The sequence below is a fragment of the Chanodichthys erythropterus genome, chromosome 11, assembly GCF_024489055.1.
Source record: "Chanodichthys erythropterus isolate Z2021 chromosome 11, ASM2448905v1, whole genome shotgun sequence".
NCBI classification, from domain to species: domain Eukaryota; kingdom Metazoa; phylum Chordata; class Actinopteri; order Cypriniformes; family Xenocyprididae; genus Chanodichthys; species Chanodichthys erythropterus.
The window spans coordinates 12,498,359-12,523,399 of record NC_090231.1 but is presented as its reverse complement, the minus strand read 5'-3'; the positions used below and the strand labels follow the sequence as shown (position 1 = coordinate 12,523,399).

General features: G+C 36.6%; 1 protein-coding gene across 2 annotated transcripts; it reads right to left on the bottom strand.

The window, feature by feature from the left end:
- Positions 1-23,510, bottom strand: acadvl (acyl-CoA dehydrogenase very long chain). 2 transcript variants are annotated; one of them, XM_067401732.1, is made up of 21 exons: positions 23,328-23,510; positions 23,088-23,239; positions 22,527-22,596; positions 21,702-21,779; positions 20,637-20,709; positions 20,346-20,410; positions 19,564-19,698; positions 19,320-19,464; positions 16,605-16,734; positions 14,996-15,121; positions 12,186-12,384; positions 10,994-11,098; positions 9,854-9,940; positions 9,663-9,725; positions 4,615-4,716; positions 4,318-4,415; positions 4,133-4,205; positions 3,955-4,027; positions 3,680-3,752; positions 1,395-1,470; positions 1-1,305 (listed from the first exon to the last, which is right to left on the bottom strand). In XM_067401732.1, exons 2-21 carry the CDS (start codon positions 23,159-23,161, stop codon positions 1,168-1,170), a joined length of 1,983 nt encoding a protein of 660 aa, XP_067257833.1. In that variant the 5' UTR covers positions 23,162-23,239; positions 23,328-23,510; the 3' UTR covers positions 1-1,167. The 2 variants fall into 2 exon arrangements, with proteins under 2 accessions (XP_067257833.1, XP_067257832.1); XM_067401731.1 differs by having other exon boundaries at positions 23,088-23,510.
- Positions 23,511-25,041: the final 1,531 nt, after the last annotated feature.

The following is a 25,041-nucleotide window of genomic DNA, read 5'->3' as shown; positions in this document are numbered from 1 at the left end:
GCAGGTTTAATTAAATTGTCATTTATATGTTAAACTGGTTACAGTTTAAGATTTGTAGTATTTGATGTATATGTTTGTAACCACAGCATCCTCAGATGTCAAGATACACTGTTTTAGTAAGTTCACTAACGTTCATTTACAATTTCCTGTAAACGGTCTCTTTACAAAATATGGTTAACCATTTAGAAACTGATGCACTTGTGAAAAGAGATTTAAGATGTTAAGGAAAGCAACAAAGAGCACATATTTATAATTATGTCAAGCTAGCACAGCTACATTGTTAACAGACGTTCTTTGTCTATTTTCTTTAGAAGTAATTACATGCCTTTTGGGAGATGCCACAGAAAAAGGAATAAGATAAACCGTTTTACATAGGAGTCCAAATGTAGCATTTACTCTTGCAGGCATCATATATCTGTAATTTTTAAGTCAGCAAAAAATGGCACAATAGACCTTATTCAAAGCAGCGCCATCTTTGATTTTTAACAGGAATGAAAGCGAGGCTGTGAGAGACAAACATACAGTACATCTCTTCAGTGAGTTGTACTATTAGTTAATGATAAAACAGAAAAAAAATATCTTCAAGAAATTTCAATAGACAAAAAAACCCAAAAAAAACATGAGCTGTGGAAAATTATAAGTGATCTAGGAGATTTATACCAGATGCCATCTAAAACACGGCAAGTCGATCCCGCACAGCCTCGCTTTCATACCTGTAATGGCACATTTAGTCTGCACTTCAGTATTTGTATGGCCTTAGATCATATGTCATTGTACCTTTGTAATAAAGACATTCTGTATTTATGTTAAGATCATGTTTAGTTCATAAGTCCCTTTTTAAAAACAAAAAAACAGATGTGATGTGATATAAAACTCAAATGGACAGTTTGGTTGAAAAGTGCTTCGTTCAGAGTGCATCTGTTAACCACTGATCAATGGTACTGTTTTTATTATTATTTAGGCATATACATATAAAAGCTAAACTTATAAACTAACACAAATCCAATCTTCAGTCCTATTCATTCATTTACATATTTTGATATGGAATATTAAAGCACTCCTGTGATTCCACTGGTCAAGGATGGCAGCACACAGTCTGGGTAAAGAAATATGTGCATGTGACAGATTGGTTAGAGAGGACATGATTGGCTGATGGGAGCCAGAGCTTTAAAAGCCCAGTGGATGAGGAGATACCACCCCTCCGTTTTCTACCACAGCAGCAGAAATGGCACGTAGGTTCTTGAAGGTCTGCTTGGACGTCCCTGACCTGAGGAACTTGATGTCCTGCATGACTCTCTCATGGGCCTAAAGGAAATAAATCATGGATTAATACTTATAGATGAGATGAGGAGAATTAAACTTTTTTTTTTTTTTTTAAATGGACGAACACTGACCTCAGTACACCAGGTTTCACACAGCATCTTCTCATGCTGGGCAGAAGGGTGACCTTGGCTGAGAGACCTGGAGGCTCTGAGAAAGGAAAAAGAGGAGACACACTCAAACAAGTATAAAATGTTGTATCAGTATAGCTGAAAGATCACCCCTTTAAAAAAGGACCAATTGTGCCCTTCTACAAAGTCTTGATTTAGGTTTTGCTTTTAATTATTTAAATGAGGAATGTAGTGACATGTTCATTCCTGGAAGAAAACTCGAGACTACGATGGAGGCGTTTCATGGAGTTCAGAAACAGTGCACACTGATATAGAGAAGAACTCCTTTTGGAGTGACTGTGCTTTGTAACTTTGCAGACATATTTCATGCTCAAACAGCAACATTACAAACCAAAGAAAGTTGAAATTGTAAAAAAATAAATAAATAAAATAAAAAGAAAAGCATAATAGTCTTTAATCTCCCTTCAATGATTAAAGCACAGTGCTAGCAACGCTAAGGACATGGGTTTGATTCCCAAGAAAAGCAAGAACTGATAAAGTGTGTGCAGTGTATGTTGATTTTCTGATCATATTTTTTTCCAGGCACATCTTACCAATTCCAAACCACATTAATCTTAATAACTACTATTGTATTTAATCATTTATAAGTGATCTATAATTGTTCATGAAGGCTGGAAATGAAAAACGCCTTATATTCAGGTGTGCAGAATTATTAGGTATGTTTTTTTTTTACAGATAAAATGAGCCAAAAAAAGTCATTTAACTCAGATTGAAAAGTCAAAAAATATTAAATGTCCATGAGAAGGATGCAATACTAGAAATCGCAAAACAGACCTCAGGGTAAGCGATGGACTAAAAATGAACTCCCAAAACCCAAATTGTTTAAACGGTGTTGATGTGGATGAGGTGCTGGTCCTTCAAGAGTCACTCTGTCTGTCTATAAAGCATTATATATATATATATATATATATATATATATATATATATATATATATATATATATATATATATATATATATATATATATATATATATATAAAAACAGTCTTTATGTATTTTACTACACTTCAGCTTGTGATTCTTATTAAGTGCGGGTCATTTTTTAGGATTCTTCACCTAACCTAAGTCTCTGAGATCCTGACACCTTGCACTTCTGGAGACTCCAGCCATGTTGCAGTTCTGGAAAATGGTGGCGCTGGTGACTAAAGGGCTCCTGATGGTTTCACACTTAATTCTTCACCTTAATTCTTAATTCTTTTGCGGTGTCTTTTCTTTTCCACCTGTTTTTGTCTAACCCTGCTGACCCAATGAGCATTTCACTGTCCAACTTTTTAATTTCAAGTATTGAAAAATTGATGAGAAAATCAACGTACCTAATAATTCTGCACGCACTATATATTGATTTGAATCATCCAAAACAATCATCACTTTGATGCTAGGGTTTTTTGGGTGGTTGCCAGACACTACTATGCGGTTTTGTCATCTTCCAGGTGACGGTTGTAACTTATTAAAAAGTAACAGCACACCTTTCCTTTATAAGCTGCACGATTTGATGTAACCTTTATGTCTGTTTGTGGATTTGGGTTTAAACAACCCCCTTATCCTCCGTATGAGGAATAGTAATAGTGATGCAAATTAATACTTTTTTGTAACTTACCTGCAGTGTTGGGAAAGTTTTTAAAATTAAATTTTAAAAGTAATGTGTTACAATATGGTGTCACTCCCTAAAAACAGTAAGTAATTATGTTACTTCGTTACCTATTTGGGGAAAGTAATGATTTACATTTATTTTTGCATTACTTTTTTCTCATTAGGCTCACTCCTCCAGGCCTTGTAGGTGTTTTTTCTTTTTTTTTTTACTGAGATTGCAGTAATGCATTCAACAACATAGCCTATATAACATACACCTTCATTTACTTTTAAAAACACATTTATTATACTCCGAACACAGAATATTTTCTGACCTCTAGAGCTGTGCATGCCATACAAATGATCTCTTAACATTATTGTTTATATTACCTGCTGTACAACTCTTTTTATTGAAAGTTCAAAGTAATGCGTTTTGTTACTTTTGGTCTTTTGCTTTTGCTTATGAGAAGAGAATTTTAATTCAGTAGTTAAAAAAAGCAAACTAATTAACCTGACAAGTTATGTGCATTACGTTTTTAAAAAGTAACTCACATGTTAATGAGTAACTTTATAAAGTAATGGATCATTTTACTCATCAAAAAAGTAATCTGATTACTTAATGCACGTTACTTGTAGTGAGTTACCCCAACATTGCTTACCTGGACAAGACCACAACCATGGCGTACAGATCAATGGCACAGTCTGCAACTCGCTTCAGAACAAATTGTTCATCTGAAAACACACACATACAGAATCACCCAATCACTATGAGAAAAGTACAAGCCACAAGCTCATATGGAAGCCTGACAAAAGCTTTTTAGATGCAATAAGGACAAATCAGGAAGATTTAACATGCAAATGTCTTTTTCTATTACATGCTGAAATTAAATCATCTAGCAAAGACCTAGCAGCACAATACAAACGCAGCGCTCACCAATGATTCTCTTTCCATGTTTCAGAAGAAGCTCTTCAATAACAGCTCCAAACTGCTCAATGGCTTTAACAGTCTTTAAGAGGAAAAAAAAAAACAATATTAGTAATATTGTAAATATTGTTCCAGCATTCCATCATCTCAGTATTGTCCAATCACTATGGCTTTAGTTTAATCTCACCAATTCTCCACTGTTGTTAAGCTCTGGATGGACCATTCCCTGCAGGGTCAGTCCTGTCCCCATGCCTGCCTTCCTACCAGAGACAGAGAGATATAGACCAGGGTTTTTATCAAGTTGATGCAAAGCAACTGCAAAACACCACAAATGTCTTGTAAGAGTGTTTTTAAGAGATATGAAGGTCTAACCTCTTGGCTCTCTTTGTGATTTCACCCGCCAACATTCCAGCATTACCAAAAGGGTTTTTTAGAGCTTTCTGCAAGCTCTTCAGCTGATTGCCTGCATTCTACCAAACAGGACACACATATGCAAATGTAATTCAAATTCTGTGTTTGCATAAAAAAATGTGCACCAGCAAAAAAACCAAGACCAATTTGTAGCAGTGCCAGATGTCAACAACCACACATGCTTTAGGTGGTTTTGCAGTACAGGAAGCTGTACTACAGGCAGTTATGTTCTCAGCAGTGTTTTCATTCCCCTTTTACCTGGAAGCCGTTGAGCGCTACAAACAGTCGCAGGATGTCATTGGTACCCTCAAAGATTCGGAAAATTCGCAGGTCCCTCAATATCCTTTCTACACCAGCGTCCTGCATCAATAACATGTTGTACAGTGAGAATGACACCGTCAAAATACCACAAAAAATCAATTTATTCCTTTAGTTTAGTACACTTTGAGAAATTAACAAATACATGTGAAAAACATGGCTCATTAAGACACCAAAATACAGTAAAACAGAAATTATTAAAAAAAAAAAAATTATTCGAGTCTTCAGGGTAGGGGTGACCCCGAATAGCCGATGATTCGAAGCTTTGATAGGAGGTCCGATCTCACAGTCGAATCTTCACAGAGGTGTTATGAGACGAGATATGGGGGTGCTCAATAATAAAAATGTGAAAGTTTTTAATAAACATTTTTTAATGTGCGTGAATAAATCCAACCACCCCTGTGACAGAGTTAAGTTTCACTTTCCATGATCCGTGACCGACAGAGGAGCATCTTGGCGGCAGGGATTAAATCTTTAACAATATCTGGGATAAGAAAATCTAAAGTGTGGAATTGGATGCGCTTTGAAATTAGATTAATCAAAAAAGTAAGATGCAAGTTGTGCCAACAGCTCATGTCCTACCACTCAAAAACAACAAACTTTGTGGCACGCTTCTGCCAGCCAACGTTAAAGAGTTGAATAGCGCACTATTTGAAAAGACTCAAACAGATACAGACAGATCGTGTGAAAGACTGGATTTTTTTTCCGATCAGGTAGGGTACAAGTGATTTCAAAACATTTCAGCCGGTTCTAATTTGATTTTTGGATGCTGTGAATGTTTAGCTAAAAAGACCGCCACGCCAGTTTAGCGTTTATAAACAATATATTGTCTCTGCAGTTAAAAAGGCAAAGTTGACAATTCAGGCTATACTTTCGTTATTTTAATAATTTCTTTAATGTTAATTTATTTATTGATCACTAACTATTTGTGGCTTGTGTTTTGAATAGGCCTATATGTTCCCCTGCACTTTAGGCATTTTGCACTTGTGACTTGATTATGACAATTTTTTTTAAATGTTTTTTATTTATTAGAATGGTATATTCTGTTCTAATTAAATTCTGTAAATTATTATTGTTTTTGTCGGTGCATCGATGTTGCGCTGCAGAGTTAAAGCTTGCTTGTGAAATGCACACCTCTGCAGTGTGGCCTTTCTGCAGTTATTTACAGCATCTTTGTGTGGTGTTCTGTACATCGTGGCTGTGAATGTTTATCTACATTGCCCCCCCCCACACACACACACACACACGATTCGATCAGTCAACTATAGGCAATCTGATTAGAATCTAATTCGACTATGTAAATCCGTAGCCTGGGACACCACTACTTCAGGGTCATATGATCCTTCAGAAATCATTCTAATATGCTGATTTGGTGCTCAATTATTATCAAATATTAGAAAGTTTAATAGATAATCTTTTGTAACATTGTAAATGTTTTTGTCACTTTTGATCTATTTGATGCATCCTTGTGAATACCCCATCTTTGGAAAGGTAGTCTTATCTCGTTTCCACAAAAACATTAGTCAGCACAACTGTTTTCAACATTGAAGATAAGAAATTGCTTTCATGATGAAAATGTTTCTTGAGAATCAGGATATTAGAATGATTTCTGAAGGTTCATGAAGGATCATGTGACACTGAAGACTGGGAGTAATGATGCTGAAATTTCAACTTTGCAAAGGGATACATGACATTTTAAAATATATAACAAATGATAAAGCAGTTCTTTTAAATTGTAATATCAAAATCATTAAACATTTTGACTGGCATATGTGTATGACAAAAATAATTGGAGCAGAGAGCATTTCTTATCTGACTGAAGAGTAGCCCACAAAAAGATAGATCAAGTGGAACTGATGAGACTTCTCTAGAAATTAGCTTGTCTGTTTGATGTTGATCAGTGGCTAGAGGCGAGGTTGCCTGCCTCTGCACATTTTGCTCATGTAAGATCTTCAAACTGTAAGAACCACAACTCAATTTTTTTATTCATTTACCTGACAAAAGTACAAAGAAAACCAGTTTTCACTGGCAAATATAAACCATTTTTTTTATGGATGCAACACACTAAAAAATGTGGGACAGAGGCAAAATAAAAGTGAAAAGATTATAGAATATCCAAGATAAACTGTTTTGAAACCGCCCACAACAAGCAGGTCAATATTAGGTGAGGGTATCATTATCGGGTATAAAAGGAGCATCCACCAAAAACTGGGGTCTTGGCTCACCACTTTATGCCAAATTTCATGAGAGAATTGTCAAACAATCCAAAAATCTAATTTCTCAATGCAAGATTGCAAACTATTTAGGTCTTTCACCCATCTACCATGCAAATATTGTGATAAGATTCAGGCAATCCTGAGAAATTCCAGTCCATAGCAGTGGAACTTTCCCCAGGAACAAAAGACTTTGGGGTGGTAGCTGGTGTGTTTTGATCACAGGGACCAGGGGTCTAAATGATGTTAAAAAGGTAAAAAAGTCCCCCCCGTCAGAAAGTCCCTGCTCGTCAGGAACTACTTTTTCAAAGTTCAGGAACTTTCAGGGGTGGGACTTGGGCGCTGAAAATGCTGATTGATTAACTCCATGCAGCATTATATTTCAACCACCAATGAGGTTCAGGCTTTATTAAGCTTATATGCGATGGATGAAATCCAGCGGGAACCGGAAAATCACATGCAATTATTATTAACCTTTATTTAACTAGGTGAGTCAATTGAGAACCAGTTCTCATTTACAATGACGACCTGTACAATCCCAATATTTACTGATTTACTGATTTACAATATTTACTGATGCTAATTTACTTTACACCGCGATGGAAACGCAGACAGCAACAGGTCTGGGGGAAAACGTCCCTGGGAAAAAAGTTTGGTGGAAACGTGACTCATGTAAGGCAAGGCAGGAAACCTCTGTTGAATTTGTGTGACCTTTGACCCCTAAGATGGCATTGCATGAGAAACCATCATGCTGCTGTGTTAAAAATAGCCAAAAAATGTGCTCGGGAATACTGTGGAAAACCGCTGCATCAAGAAATGCAACTTGAATTTCTGTTACACAAGGAGAAATCTATACATCAGTTCTGTACAGAGATGCTGAAGCGGAGCTCATCTCAGATGGTCCAAAAGACAGTGGAAATGCATGCTGTGGTCAGATGAGTCCACTTCAGCATGTTTTTGGAAAAAACAGACATCGAGTTCTCAGTCTCAAAGACGAAAGGGACCATCCAGACTTTAATCAGCGACAGGTGCAAAAGCAAGCATCTGTCACGGTATGGAGGTGCATCAGTGCAAACGGCATGGGTGACTTGCATTTGTGTGAAGGAACCATTGATGTGGAGGCGCAAATATTGGGATTGTACAGAGATATGCCATCGAGATGACATCTTTCCTGGGAAGCAAAACAATGCCAGGCCTCATTCTGCACATGCAAAAACTGAGTGGTTTCTAGACACTACTACACTGTAGAAGGGATGTGTTTGACTGCGCAGCTGCAGTCCAGATCGGTCTCTTATTGAAAATGCTTGGCCCATCAAGAAAAGGAGAATCAGACAATAACTCCTACAAACTGTTGGGCAGCTGTGTTGTATCAAGCGAGATTGGGCAAAAATTCCACTTGCAAAACTGCAACATTTAGTATCCTCAATTCTCAAATGATTAAAAAATGTCATTAAAAGGAAAGGTGATGTGACCATGGTAAACCTGCCTCTGTCCCAACCTTTTTGGAGTTTGTTGCAGCCATCAAATCAAAAAGCTTATATTAACCTGGTCAGTAAAAACATTGAAAATCTTATCTTTGTGATTTTGTCAGTTAAATAAAGGTTAAAGAAAATTAACAGATCCCAGATTCTTGATTTTATTCGATTTTACAAAATATCCCAACTTTTCTGGAAATGGGGTTGTACTTTATGTCATGTGTAGCATCCCGACTGACTCGAGAAAAACATAACCACAGTCAATGCTGAATGTAGGTCACGTCTGCACAAAGACCAGTTTTAGCTGTGTATGGTTTTGTGTTGCAACGTGAAAGGTTACCACAGCCGTGTCCTCCCCTCACTAACCAATCATGTTGTTGCTGAGGTCTTTCTTTGCAAGACACCTCCAGTTTTTCCACCACCCCCGGGAAAGAACATTTAGGCCTCTATGAGGGTGATTACCCACACAGTTGGCGTTTCTGAATGTTCACACTTTGAGTCACAATGCAGACACTATTGTGTTGCAACACTATTGCGCCAAAATTAGACTTCCGCCCTGAGTCTGGTTTGTGAGAAAGCTGACAAACACTTTTGATCAAAACAGAGTAATATTTCTCCCTCATAATTACATTCGAGCACTCAAGCCCTGGGTATACTTCGGCCGTCCACGTTCCTGCACCGCCCGCATGAAGTAATTTTCTTCATGCGGAGGACTCGCGGCCGGCCGCACACCCTGTCCGCATGCAGCCCAAATTTCGAGACCGCGCAGACGGTGCGCGTGCAACAGCGCATGCGCAAGCAGGACAGAAGAGTCCACTAGGTGGCAATACGCACAGTACTGAGCACAATGTGCAGTCGTCGAAGAAGTGTGTGTAAAGAGTAATTCAAAAACAAGACGAGTAATCTCAGCATTCTCCGTCGTTTTTGATTCCTGTTTTCTTGGTGTATCTTCTGAACTATGTTGCAATGGTGGATGCACTATTTTTCTTCTCTGATCCTGCCCAGCGAATGTCCGTTTGATGACACGATGTCTGGTAAAAGTTCAGAAAAAAATTGTACTGCGCACGTGTCAAACTCGGTCATCCGCGTGCATCCGTGGTTTAGTATACTCTGAAAGATGCGCGCGAGACGTGTCCGGCTACGGAAAGTGAAGTATACCCATGGCTTGAAGCTGCTTTGAAATGATGTGTACTGTGAAAAGTGCTATACAAATAAATTAAGCTTGACTTAATTGACTTAACACCCCAGAATATATTTTAAAAATGAAATTACAATACAATTACTACACACGCACACTGACCTTCATGAATCCCATTCCACCCATGATCTGAATGCATTCGTCTGTCACCAACCAAGCTGCTTCCTGCAGGAAAATCAAGCAATATGGTAAATTTCCACTTATTATTTAAACATCACATCAGGTAATTCCTAGAATATGAATGTGGGCTGAAATAAATGCCAAAAACTAGTACAAGTGGGTTGAACACTTACGGAGGCAAAGATTTTACTAATGGCCGCCTCAATCTGGAACTCTGTGGCTCCGCTGTCCATGTTCCCACTAACCATGTAAGCCATAGACTAAATCCATGGAGAAAAGATAAAAGGAGGGGAAAAAATGAGAAACCACCAATAAAAATCTTCAGAACAAACAAACTGCTTAATGTAATGGAAAACAAACATGGGAAGACAACAGATGGGAAAAAGGCCTGTGTATTTTTAGACACTGGCCACGTGGCCCTGTAAAATAACACAGAAATTAAGGGGAAGCTTACACTTCCTCTAAGTCATGTGGAAGTAAGACATTCATGCACTAAACTCTGCAAGTGCAAAGCAAAAGTGCTGATATCGGTAAAGTCCATAAAGAGCAAGTTGACCATTAGAGATGCTTTGTCTTTGGATTGTATAAATTTGCTTAAAGTGCCTTCAACGGTTCCTAATTTTGTTTCGAAGGTCTCCTACAATAGATATACATGCATCGAAGGTCAAAAAACACTTTAATTTGAACCGCTTTTCCACTGTTGGGCCGAACGGTTCTTTGAATGGAACGGTTCCAGTTGTATTTCCACTTGAGCCTGGTACGGCACGGTGGAAAATGAAAAACGTGGCATACCAGCTGGCCCGGATTGGCACGAAATGGAACAGTTATGCAATGAGAACCGTTCGGCCCGACGGTAGAAAAGCGGCCATACATTGCACGTCACTTCATTTCTCAGAGTCTGAAAACGGTTCTTTAGAAGATTCAATCTCTCTAAAACCCTCTTTTCCAAGAGCCTACTCTGCTCTGATCGGTCAGATGGCCCAGTCTGTTGTGATTGGTCTACTGCTTACAGCATGTGTTGGAAACGAAAGACCTGAATTTCAGCTCCAGTGGCTTTCTTTTAGGAGACAATAACTATTTGTCATGCTCTTTGATCTTTTAAACATTGCAGACCTTTTATATGCACAAACAGCACACACTGCATGAAAGGTAATATTTAAAAAAAGCATAATAGGGGCACTTTACATGTATTTGATTAAACAAAAGCAATGTTTGTTTGAGTCTATAAATAGTTGTCAGTCAGTGTTCAGTGTGACTCAAGACTTCCTTGTTCCCAGAAGGAAAAATCAAGGCAAAACAGTAGGTAAGCTCACCTCTGTCACATAATGAAGCATGGTCATTCTGGCCATTTTTTCCTGAATGGCACCATAGTTGTGGATCTTGTTGCCAAATTGGGTCCGGTTAGCAGCATGGTCGACCTGTGTGCAAGAAAAAAAGGGGAAATATAAAGTTTGTTTTTAGCTAATTTGGTGAACTGAACTCATCAAAATAAAAGATCAAAATAAAGAAGTGAGATGTTTTGGAATTAGTAGCATGGAAAATTATGATTTCTCTAAACAGCATGTGCAAAAAATGCTCATATTTAAAAAAATAATAATAATTGCTGGAATTATTGTGGGAATGAAATGCATTGATGGGGCAAAAACATGACTGTTTTTTAACTTGGCAATTTTAAAACTATATGCAAGTATGTGAAAGCACATATCAAGTAACATTAGGATACAATATTCAGTATATGCGTCCTTGACACTTGCTTTTTGAATATGACCTAAAAAACAAACTAACCGAAGGTCCACACGGTAAGTGTAGCGCAGTGGATAAAGACTAAACTTGGTTCCTGGTCTGAGACGGATACACAAACACAGAGTCAAACAAAAATGCCTGTGGTTTAATAAAAAAAAAAAAAAAAAATCACAGAGGCTGTTGAGAAATCTACCCCTCCGTGAGAAAACTGCTGTAGCCCACAATCACTCAGCAACAGCAAATTTCATGAGAACATATTGTTAAAAGTGCATCCCTATTTTGGTATATAATGATTTATTTTCAAAAAACAGAAATTACCAAATTTAAGAATTGCTTTGGTTTTAGCTAAAGTTTCATTTGCATTTCTAAATTTGGCCAATGCTTTTAAAGCGACATAGTGTGCATTTAAACTGTATTTTATCAGTTGATCAGAACTTTTACAACTTTCAAAAATCTGCTTGAGTCAACTGTGATGACTTTCAGCACGAGAAAAATAAGCGGTATAAATTCAAAGTGGTGCTTGCTGAGGAATTTCCCTGCATATTAAGTAGAGGAAGTGAGGATGATAGGGGTGTCGGCAGGCGGGAGGATGTGGCCTAACATTGGTGCTCACAAACAGCATGCTTGACAAACTAGGTAAGAGAAGAGGAAACGAAAAAGAAAGCAAGAAAAACTCTGTTCAGCATTACTGACAGAAAACAAACAACCAACTTACAAACAGAACAAGCATCTGATAAGATGCATACTAGCACACATACGCACCGCTTTGGCAATGACACCCTTCATGGTGCCAGAGAGGGCGGCAGCCATCCCGAAGCGGCCGTTGTTGAGGATGTTCATGGCCACTTTGAATCCACCTCCAACCTCTCCCAGTACACAATCCGCAGGGACACGCACGTTGTCAAAATACACCTCTGCCGTGTTGGATGCTTTGATACCCATCTTTTTCTCAGGAGGACCACTGAGAAAAAAAGAAAAAGATGATAAAGGTGAAATGTACGGGGGCCAAGAGAGCTCAACGCAACTGAAGAAAACATGCAAATAGAAAAAAAAAAACACACCAGCAAATTAAAAAACAACATCAGTTTGACAACACATGCTGCAAATACCTTTTTTGTTTGTTTGTTTGTTTGTTTGTTTATGATTTAACGCCATGCGAGCTACCTCGGCTATATTCATGGTGAGAACGAGTTTTTTTTTATTTTAATAAAAGTGGAAAAAAATTCAATTTGATTTTTTAAATCTGATCTTAGATAAAAATACTAATACTAAATCAAGCCTTACTTCATTAAAAATCTTTTCATAAAAAGTCAGGATCTAACAGATTTCAAACTAACACAATCCATCAAAATATGCTTCAATGATAATGGATTCTGGCACAAAGGGCATAAAGGAGGATCTTCACCCATTAACAGAAACATATGGGTTAGCCTGGAGTGCCTTATTCGACAGCGTGTGTAAATATGATCCCAGCGATTATAAAATGAGTCTGAACGTTGTTCAGTTTGAAAAAGTTTGTTTGCTGTACATTTATCCCATTAAGTTTACCATTTCTTACAAATGTAAGTATCTATAATAGGTCTGAGAGCTTTAAGGCCTTTAAACACGTGTGTAAAAAGGTATTATGTTTTATTTAGCAAGCCTGTAACCATTATGAACATAGATAGAAAAGACCATTTACAGCCAATACAGGCAATTTACAATAAGAAATATATTTTCTTTTCTTTTTTTTAAGAGTTATTGAGGTTGAGCCAAAAACCTAGGTCTAGTTTGCCAAAGTTGGTTTTTGAAATCTCCAATATTTAACGAAAATTTGATGGACAGCGTTGGTCCTAGAGGCAAAGTTGCGCAGAATGAGTTCTACCATGTGGTATGAATGGACAATCCTTTCGATACACACACATGTATCGAAAAATTTCTCTTTAAAAATGATAGTTTAAGACTTATAATCCATGACTGGTGATTTGTTTTGCTATATCCTCTGCGCCTCTGCGTTCATCATTACGTTGTGCATCAGGTCAAAGCAGGGGCGTTTCCTCCGAGGAGGCAAGGGAGGCAGTGCCTCCTCAAAAAAATAGGATGAGAAAATAATCCATATTACATATAAAACAACACAAATATTACAAATTATGACATTAAAAAGAGCGCAAGTCACGCGTATTTCTTAAGGGACACTGTCCAACAGCGACACCCGCAGGTAAAGTTACACAGAGGAGTCATGCCTCCCTTTCCTCTCATAGGAATCCATAGAAAATCATCAGAACCCCGGCGTGCGGTGGGTTTTGTGGGGGGTAATTGAGAATGAATGGGGGAAAGTCACGTGAGAGGAGGCAATGTCTCCATCGCGCTATGATTGGATGTAATTGGTTATGATTGGATATGATTGGTTTGTGCGATAAATCCTGCCTCTCGTTGACGTGCGCTTTCCGTGCGTAGGATTGACTGAACAAATGATGGCGTCAATCGGAAGACTAATCGAAAAGTAAGTAAACAGATCATCCAGTTAGATATCACCGCTTTATGTCACGTCAAAATCAAACTTGAAATGGACTGAAAGCATGATTACTGCGGGGGTTTTTAGTGCAATCAGCTTGGTGAAATTAAAAATGCAATTCGTGTCTGTGACAGACGGTGTTTGCGGAGCATGACTGATGATCCAAAATATCCTAGGTTGACAATTCAAAAGAAAAACCGCAATAAACAAATAAAATATATTGTTTAAATTATTATTGCCTTTAGTTATTATTTTGGAATGAATACAGAAATGCTTAAACACTTGATGCTTGATGAGATTTACTTGGTTTTGATAAATAGAACATTACATTGTTAATGTAAAATTACAAAATAGAATTGTATTTGGTTTCTTTTCTTTTTTTTTGATGTACTGTAAAGTAATGTTCATTTAACAAGGAAGATTTCTCAACTTTAAGAGTAATGCACATGAATTTACAATGATTCATAAAAATAAAAAAAAAATGTGCCTCCTCGTTTCAGAACACCACTGCACACCACTGGGTCAAAGGATACTCTTCCGCCACAAATTGACTTGCGCATTCTGCGTACGGTCGTCTACCGGAAGCTACTTATTTGAATTTGAAGTTTTAAAGATATTTTTCTTATAAAAACGCATCACTTCACTTCAGAAGGCCTCTATTAACCCCATGGAGTCGTATGGATTTTTTTAATTTATTTTTTTTTATGGACGAATGCATTATTTTTGACTTCAAAACACAGCCCCCATTCACAACCATTATAAACCTTGGAGGACTAAAGATATTTTTAAATACATCTCTGATTGTGTTCGTCTGAAAGAAGATAGTCATATACACCTAGGATGGCTTGAGGGTGAGTAAATCAAGGGATAATTTTCATTTTTGGGTGAACTATCCCTTTAATTTGCTGGTGTTTTTTCTATTTGCGTGTGTTTTCTGTAGAAATGAGTCAAGAAAGGTCAACAGATAAAGAGAAAAGACAGATAAAGAAGTGGAAATGGTCAACAAGAATGCCAAATCAAAACATGACTGATTAGAAAGGTGATTAAAGGTACATGTTACGAAAAAAAAAACACTAACTGTGTGACTCCTCCAAAGCTCCTCTCCACAATAAACGCTGTGATTTTGTCCTTCATCTCTCCAGTCTTCTCATCCTTCACAGGAGTCTTGGCAAACACGGTGAAGATCTCAGCAATGCCTCCATTACTGGGAACAGAAGAGGAACAGAACCTGCTTATTAACGATCTAATATACGTGGGCCTTCATCCTTTTTCAGGCCTTGGTGGACAAAAAGACACATTAAATATGGACCTTTTTCATATTTCTGCAGCTCTCAGAAGCAAAAGTCATCATAGTTGGGTAAACTTCTGTAGTAGTGAATGGGAGATGACAGCAAATATAATTTTTGTATCCCTATTTGCTCCAATAGCAAAAGGAACAAAGATCTAGGATGGCGTTTCCACGGCTTTCCAAAAGAGGAGGAAAATATAGAGATTGATTGCGTTGGTCAGAATAGAGAAGGATGTCAAATTTGCCATCACTCCATCAGCCGTTGTATTAGAAACACCCTTGCAGAAATGTTAATTCATTTTTTGTAATTTACTGCCAAAGTAATATAACAAACTATATTACTAAAAATATATAAAACTAAAAAAAAAAAAAAGCCACTTGATTTTTGATGTTAATAACTGTGAAAACACATCATCACAGTCTGTGAAAAGGATCCTTTGTATAAAAATGCACATTCTAAACCTGAAAAATAATAACATATATTCCAGGCTTAAAAAACAACTACTGAACTTTAATGTCTTCTAGCTTTGACTTTGCAAACGTTTTTCCTTTGTTTCTTTTTTTTCCCTCTTAGGCATCAAACAATAAATAACCCCTATTGAAGACCCCTGCAGTACAATATAACAATTTAGGACAAGCATGGAAACGTCCATTATAGCGTTTAGAAAATCCCTCTAGCACCAAGTAACAGCAATAAAAACTGTAATGCTTTCGAAGCTCTGCTAATTATAACAGTTCTTCACACTACCTAACTTAGTATATTTAGTTACTCATATGCTAAAATGTACTGTGAAATTTCTTGGGTTATTCCTTGATTTCAATGCAGAACACACATGAAAGATACAGATAACTGTAATACAAATATTACACAGTCCTACCAAGATAATAAACCCCCCCACAAGCACACAAATGGCTCACGGACAAGAAACACTGACTGTGCAGCTGAGAGAGGTGATTAATAGTAAGGTGACATCATCCAACCATTTTTAAGTGGACATAGACCAGCCTGTGATATGTTCAGTCATGATGCCCCCTAGTGGCCACAAAAGGTGTGAAAATCTGTGTCTACATGATGTGTGTTGCTATTTGTGTGTATTTGTTAAACACACACACACACACAGGTTTGTTTTGCTAATCAAAGTGAGGACATTCCATAGGCGTAATGGTTTTTATACTGTACAACCTGTACATTGTATCCCCCTACATTACCCCTACCCCTAAACCTACCCATCACAGGAAACATTCTGCATTTTTAATAAAAAATAGTTTAGTATGTTTTTAAAGCTATTTTATATATGAGGATTCATGAAATGTCCTCATATTACATGTTTACATCGTAATACCAGTGTAATACCCATGTCATTATACAAATTTGTATCCTCATAAATCACACACACACCTGATCCAGATCTTGCTTCCATTCATGGTGTAGTACTGGCCGCAGGGGGAGCGAACTGCATTGGTTTTAATGGAGGCTGCATCAGAACCACTTGCTGGTTCAGTAAGACAGAAGGCAGCAATGTTCTCTCCTACCAAAAACACACAGCACAGTTACGATTCAACATCCACAGACAATATTAAGATCAATGGTCAGCCACTATATATATTTAAATATTTGTGAAAAGAGCTGCAATTTTGCACTTCAGGTTAAGTTTCTAGTTTTTGCTGGTTTTTATATCACTATAATATAATAGACAGGTTCAACAAAATCAACAATGAATTAAGACTAAAGATACAAACATAAGACCAAAAACAAACATATTTGTAAATGCAGTAGTGGCCAAAAGTTATGTCCGAGAGGATTTGATTTTAATGACACTACAAGTTTGATTAAACCACCAAAATATGACGAAAACATTTTATACATTAATATTTTTTAATATTTTAAATATGAAGGAAGAAACAAAACACTAAATTTGGTTAAGGTATTTATCTGACAAAATTATTTGGCAAAAAAAGCAAATTACAGCTACAGGTTTTATTTTACTATGCAAAAAATTGCATAGAAAAAGAAAGCTTACACTAAAAGCATACACTGAATACAACATAATCAGTTATTGAAGGGTTAGTTCACCCAAAAATGAAAATTCTGTCATTTATTACTCTCCCTCATGCCGTTCCACACCTGTAAGACCTTCGTTCATCTCCGGAACACAAAGATATTTTGGTTGAAATCCGATGGCTCCGTGAGGCCTCCATAGGGAACAATGACACTTCCTCTCTCAAGATCCATTAATGTACTAAAAACATATTTAAATCAGTTCATGTGAGTACAGTGGCTCAATATTAATATTATAAAGCGACAAAAATATTTTTGGAGCGCCAAAAAAAACCAAAATAACGACTTATAAAGTGATGGCCGATTTCAAAACACTGCTTCAGGAAGCATCGGATCATAAATGAATCAGTGTGTCGAATCTGCTGTTCGGAGCGCCAAAGTCACGTGATTTCAGCCGTTGGTAGTTTGACACGCGATCTGAATCATGATTCGATACACTGATTCATTTATGCTCCAATGCTTTCTGAAGCAGTGTTTTGAAATCGGCCATCACTAAATAAGTCGTTATTTAGTTTTTTTTGGCGCAACAAAAATATTCTCGTCGCTTTATAATATTAATATTGAACCACTGTACTCACATGAACCGATTTAAATGTGTTTTTAGTACCTTTATGGATCTTGAGAGAGGAAGTGTCATTGCTCCCTATGAAGGCCTCACTGAGCCATCGGATTTCAACTAAAATATCTTAATTTGTGTTCTGAAGATCAACAAAGGTCTTTTGGGTGTGGAACGGCATGAGGGTGAGTAATAAATGACATTATTTTGAACTAACCCTTTAATATTTTTTTGGTTCTCTCTTGTTTTTGCATGTATTCATTCATAATTTCTTTGTATTACAGTCTGGCCAAAAATTATGTCCATACAACTTGTGTCATAAATAACTCCAAGCACAACTATGCAAAAAAACTACAAAATCTTTTAACAATTTTTTTATAATATTTGAATGAATCACTTTTGGCCACTAATGTATGTAATCATTAACATAAAAATTTTATTTGTCATACCCCTTGAACAACTTTGACTTATTTTCTGACTGACATACATACAATGTCTTTTTTATAATACAGGATGAAACGCTCAAAAGTATAAACCTATCAAATTGAGCCCACACTGGCAATACAAGAATTCATATGCACAAATATGCAAAACATGCACAAATGTTATAACTATTCCTAAAGTATATGCTAGAGCTGCATGATTCAGAATAAATTAAGAATCATTTTTTTGTTGTTGTCGTTTCAAATAGAGATCACGATTCTCCCATGATTATGAACAGACAACTAAAAAAAATAAAATGTAAATTTACCAGGGGTTCTGACAAAATGTTGTTTTTGAATGAATCTCTTGAATAAATGATTCTATGACAAATACATTTTTAACAGCCACTTGTCGCCTCCTGGTGGCATAATGTAATCAATACAATCATTAAATCGCTTCTGTAGCCATCAGTGTCTATATCTGAACTATAAACTTTTATCCCAGTATTTATGTGAGTGTGATCATTTGAATATTTGTAACAGAAATAATGATACTGTGTGGTTGAAAACTCTTTTTTTTTGGTTTAGAGGCAGCGTCGACAGACTTTTGTTCCGGTGTGATTTTGTCAGAGGTTTAATACACACAGGCGAATCGTTGTCACATAAGAAAGATTGCGTGGGTGTTTGAATTCAGATTGCGACCTTTTAACAAATAATAATGCACGTCTAATATATGCTAAGTTAAAGTCACTACTAAACATTGCAGCAGTTGTTGTGTGTGCTCTTTAAAGCGTAACTCAGTAAGAGTTATAATATATACATTGTTTTTGAATTACCGTAAAGCATTTTTGTCACTCTCGCGTGAACGTGAACATGAGGCGAGATTGTGTCGGGTCGGTGCAGATCAAATCGCAAGTGCTGTTTTTTGTCGTAGATGTGCCAGAGGGGGATAGTGCACGCCTCAAACACACCACTACAAGTCAGTTAACCATCGTAAGGACTTAGAAAACTATTTATGAAGGTAAAAAAAGTTACTTAGTTCTGCTTTAATTATCAGACATACTGAAGCTCACTCACCAGTGGCCAGCTTTGGAAGGTACTTCTCTTTCTGCTGGGGGTTACCAAAAAGCAGGATGCCCTTGAAGCCAATGGACTGATGGGCTCCAAGAGTGATGCCCACACCCAGATCATGCATCCCAACAATCTCAACCAGCCTGGCGTACTGCAAACAGAGCAGGCATAAGCATCAAAGCCTTGTGTGGCTCTATGCTTCAGTTTGTTTTTGTGTCTGACTCCCACTCAAATGGATCTGTGATCTTACCTGTGTGTTAGTAAGGCCAACGCCACCAAGATCTGCAGGCACCTGAAGACCAAAAGCTCCCATCTCCTTCAGGCCTTCCATTGTGTGTTCCTCCACCTTCTCCAGAGCATCGTTCTTCATGGGGTCATTCACCTCCTGGAAACCCACATTGGTACATTGCAAAGAAGGTGAAAAGACTACACATGCTGACTGCCTATGTATTTTCACTAACGTAAGCTTCCGGTATAGTATTCTCCCATAGCAACAGTAAAATTGAAATTACTTTCTATGTCAATATTATGTAAAATGTAATTCCTGTGATCTTCTGTGTCACAATTCTTTAGAGATCATTCTAATATGCTGATTTGATTCTTAAGAAACATTTATCAATGTAAAAAAAACAGCTGTGCTGCTTTATATATATATGTAGTAAAGACAACATTTTAGTATAATATATTAAAACATTAGTAATGCTAATAATGCTTTAGTAATGAGATCCAGAAGCTTTAAATACCTTTATTGTAAAGGTGGACTGTATCAAAATTGCCCTTTCTTGTTATGGGACACTTCATCAAGATATAATTTGTGCTTAATTTTAATCACTCATTTTTTGTGTTTTCTATGGAACCCCGGACATGACATGCAGGAAAAAAAATAGAAGGCTAAATCGAGGGAATACATGTCATGTGCGGGGCTCCGTAGTTTTCAATGATATGTACTCTTAAGTGTTTTCAAATATTTAAGGAAATCAGTCTATAAAACAAAACTATTCTAAAACAGAAATGTAGGTGAATTAAACTTACTTCAAAAAACTTACTGCACGGCCCAACCAACTCCCTAAGGAACTGTGACTGCTCTTCATTGAGCACTACAAGGGTGAATGAAAAAAAAATTCAGGGCAAAAATGACAGTAAACACACCGAGAAACACGGAAGTGTGAGTATAAAGAACAACAACAACACAACAAAGCCTAACATCAATGCTAAAAAAAACAATTTAATTAACAGTTTAATTCAACATTTTCCACACTGAGCAATATCAAAGCAACCTATCCAAAATATCTTTTGGTGCAGGCTAAAAAACTTTGGAGTTACCTGAGGGGAAGGGGAACACCTGAGAAGTGCTGATTTGCCCTTTAAACATGTTCACAGCAAAAGATTTTGACTCCTGAGAGAAAAAGACAGTTGTGAGCTTCTCATTATATACAAAACAAAACAGTCTCTATATTAAAGAAAAGTCATGAAAGCATGTGGCATCACATTTGTCTTATAAATCTTCTAAAAATATCTCAAGAGAATAAAAAGTAGCATTTGTAATTATCATAAGTTTGCCTCTCAAATCAACACATGGAGTAAATGCACAATCTGTCTGAATCATAATGCCTGGTACAGACTGTACGATTTACAAGTCGTTCTTCTCACACAACACAACTGTCTGGGCCTAGGGTACCGTTTAGCTGCTGTTGTGTACACATGATGGATCGGCGACAGTGGGTCACACATTACACAGGAGTTCTCGTGTGAGACTTGATTTCTTCTTGTTAAAATGATGCATGCAAGAAGCTTGTGATCCAAGTTGTCTATGTATCCATTTGCAGTGAAAGAATATCCGTACGAATATGCCTACTTCCATACTATTCAAATTCACAGTATTCATAAAGCAGTAAGCGAAAACTACCTGGATGACCTAATACTTCCGGCAAGATTCTTAAGAGTGCATTCGATGGACACTTTACTATCCCATGAGGCCATGGAAGAGGACGCCGTAGGTCACATGACAATGACAACATGGTGGATGTAGTACATCTGGATTACATTTATACTACACACATTCATACTATATAGAACATAGTTGTTTTTTTAACAGTCGCAAAGTTAGTTTCAAATCAAACATAGTACCAACTATACAGTATGTGATTTCGGAGGCAGCTTACCCCGATCTTTCTTTCTCATTGGCTGTAAGCCGTCGACAATGTAATTTCCAATAAAAACATTTCACACTGCTTGACTCTGAGATCATAAACACTACGTGATTGTCACTCATGTGAACGAGCACCGATTTGCCTCCAATTTCAGGCATTTGTTCTCAATATCCACAAAACTGACAGAAAATGAAAATCAGGGCATAAATTGAGCAGTGTGTACATAACGCTCACGTACCACATTAAGGGCCGTCTTATCAACCTTCTCAGCTGTCACGGTGGCGCTGCCACTAACCGCATTCTTGTCCAGAACAGCCTTGGTTAAAATAACAAGAGCAAGTAATCAGTTTGTTATGCATGTAAGAAAATTGCACAGAAATGTACAGTATTTCATTCTGAACAACCATTAGGCTAATCATGCTTATGACTTTTTTGGTTTAAATGAAAGTAATTTTAAAATAATTAAGTTTGCATTTAGTATGGTCAGGGCTTCCTAAGCTCTTCTGCTTAAAACCCCTTTCAATTTAAGAGGGCTCAAGGACAATATGACAAAATGACACGTAAAGATTTCCATGGCTTGACATTGTGGCAAAAAAAAAGGCTGCCAAGTAGAGCAAAGAGCAATGACAAGGATCATATCCTTCCCTTACAAAACTTCCCTCACACATACAAATAACATATTCATACACAACAATCAAACCAGCATGATACTGAATCAATCATAACATTTCACATTTTCACTACCATCTCTAAATATTTATTCAATCACATGCCAATCAGATTTAGTGTAGGTCAAACACAATATTTACGTAACATGTAAGACCACATGGCTAAACGCCTAGTGCCAAGCTTCCGCGTCTCATGTGAACTTTACTCCAGATTTATATTAATGGGTGTCTGAGGACAAGCACCTGTTTCTTTTTTTCCATGGGACCTGACCAGATTGGCTACAGCATGATCTGTTGTGGGACTTCTGGTCACATAGTAGTTAAACTGACTCTGTGACATAACCTATATACTTGAAACAATAATAATGAATACATTATAGACATGTTGGTCTCACCTCTGCAGCTTGGCTTGAATAAAGACGAGCATTTTGCACTGCCACAAGAGCCCCAGTCTGGCGCTGAACTCTGAAAAACAGAGAAAGTCATAAATAATCATATTATACAGTATTTAAAGCACAGAACTTGATACAATGGCAGTTATGTTGTGCAATGTTATTATAGCTTTGAATGTTTTTCTTTTAAATTTAGTTTTAATTTCTATTTTACTGTCAATTTTAGTTGCAGTTACAGTAATTTCTTAAGCTAAATGACAAATACTTCCCAAAAATACTTTTATATTTTGATTTTATAGTCAGTGGCGTCATTTTGAAGTCAAATTGACCTTAACCGATTTCCTACATAACGTTAACTGTGTTAGCTTTGTCTATAAGGTGAGTTGTGTAAACAAGTATCAAGCGCTAAAGATCTATTTCTATTTAATCAATTTAATCTGTTTAACTAAGTTAGTTTCTGTTTATCCGATTATTTTTATCTTCAGTTAACGAAAGTAGACTTTGTTTTTGTTTTAGTTAAAGATAATAACCTTGTTCGACCTGAATGAAAGCACCGAGTCTCACCCTGTAATAGCTGGCTGCAGACGGAGGACAGAGCTGCAGATCGCAGGACTTTGAGTAACTTTACGCAGTAACATGATGATAACCAGGCCGAAATGCTTCTATTTCTTGCCGAACGTTGTTTATCTCCGGTGAAGCGGAACTGTCAAACTTGCCTACGGATCGAAGATAAATTAAAAAGTCATTAAATGGCGATAAACAACTAGAGAAGAATGTCCGGCTAGAGGTAAAAGAGCGTCCTACAATGCAGCAGAACCGGTTTTATTTCGTCCTTGACCGCAGACCAGAGACCCTCCTCCTGTGGACAGTGACGCGACAACAATAACACTTCTGCAACAAAAGATGTTTGAAATGGCTCTCAAAATAAGACCTCTGTCAAACGACGATGTTCCCCGATTCACCGCACTGCTTACCGACTACCGGAAGTAACGTTACGTATCCTTTAGTCATGTAACCCTGATCTCAGATCAGCTTTAATAGACGCTTCGTGGGAGGCGCTACAGTGCGGCTGAAGTTTCCTTTATTTATTACAGTGAAACGATATGGATATATATTGCCATTGAGATGAATTGGAAATTGGAGCGTCCCAATCAACCTAAATTCGCCTGCCTATTTATTTATTTATTTTTATATATATATAAATATATATATTTATATATATATATATAAATATAAAAAAAATATATATATATAAAAAAAAAATATATATAAAAAAAAATATATATAAAAAAAAAATATATATATATATATATATATATATATATATATATATATATATATATATATATATATATATATATATATATATATATATATATATAATATATATATAATATATAATATATATATACATACACACATACATACATACATATACACACAGGGATGGTCAGTATTTTTGATACATGCATTTCAAATACGTATTTCAAATACAAAATAGTATTTTGTAATTTGTATTTGATAGAGTTGATGAAAATGGCTTTTTATTTTTTCTAGTTTTAAAATACTGTAAAATACTTTGTAAGAAGTCTACATGATGACATCATAAAAATGCAGCCTCTGATTGGTGCCTGCTCAGTGGTTTGCCCAAACTTGAGTTCAGAACAGATGTTAAGTTTTGGTGTTTGTTTAAGTAGCTAAATATAGTTTATTAATTTAATGTTCTTGAAAACTATTATACCGAGCAGCAGCCCCTATATTGCAAAGTAGGCCCTTCTTTACCAAACACCAAGTAACTAAATTAGGGTACAATTATGAGTCATTTGCAAACTATTAAACATTAAACTGTTGGTTACTTTAAAACTAACCTTCATCTGGGAGATCACATGTGAATATTTGATCTGTTAAAGCCACAATATGTAAATTTTCACGGCTATATGTATTATAAAAATGAATTCTGGATAATTATTCATGTTACACTGGAGTGATAGGTCTCCAGAGGTGACTTTATTAAACTACTATAAACAACTATATAAGCTTATATATTATTATAACTTCATCCAAAAATTCTAATTCAGAAAATTATTTACTCACCCTCATGTTGTTCCAAAACTGCATGCAGCTATTCTTTTATTTTTTTTTTAAAGGTTTAATCATTTTTGTATACAATGGCAGTTTGTGATAAAACCTGCCAAACTGCAAAAAAAAGGGGTGGGGGCACACCATAACAGCACTTAAAAGTATTTCTCATTAAGTGTCATTTGCAATTCATTTAGAAATGGCACCATTACATTTCACAACATGACTACGTCAGTGAACCCACAATGCCATTGATTCTGGCATGTGTTGTTGGTGATCCCAAAGAAACAGATTTTGATTATGTGGGATGTAAAATGAGATTTGAGAGCTGCATTCGAAGGGAAACATTTTCATGCTAGGGACGGCCCTAATAGTGATAAACACAATTTCCTGTGTTATACAGTAGAACCTAAGATAAAGATTGTAACTAAAACACAAA

Coding starts and splice junctions, on each gene's coding strand:
- acadvl (XM_067401731.1), bottom strand. CDS start 23,161: ATGTTACTGCGTAAAGTTACTCAAAGTCCTGCGATCTGCAGCTCTGTC. Junction 9,726..9,853: donor TTAGTAAAATCTTTGCCTCC/GTAAGTGTTCAA, acceptor ATTTTCCTGCAG/GAAGCAGCTTGGTTGGTGAC. Junction 1,471..3,679: donor ATGGTTGTGGTCTTGTCCAG/GTAAGCAATGTT, acceptor TTCCTTTCTCAG/AGCCTCCAGGTCTCTCAGCC.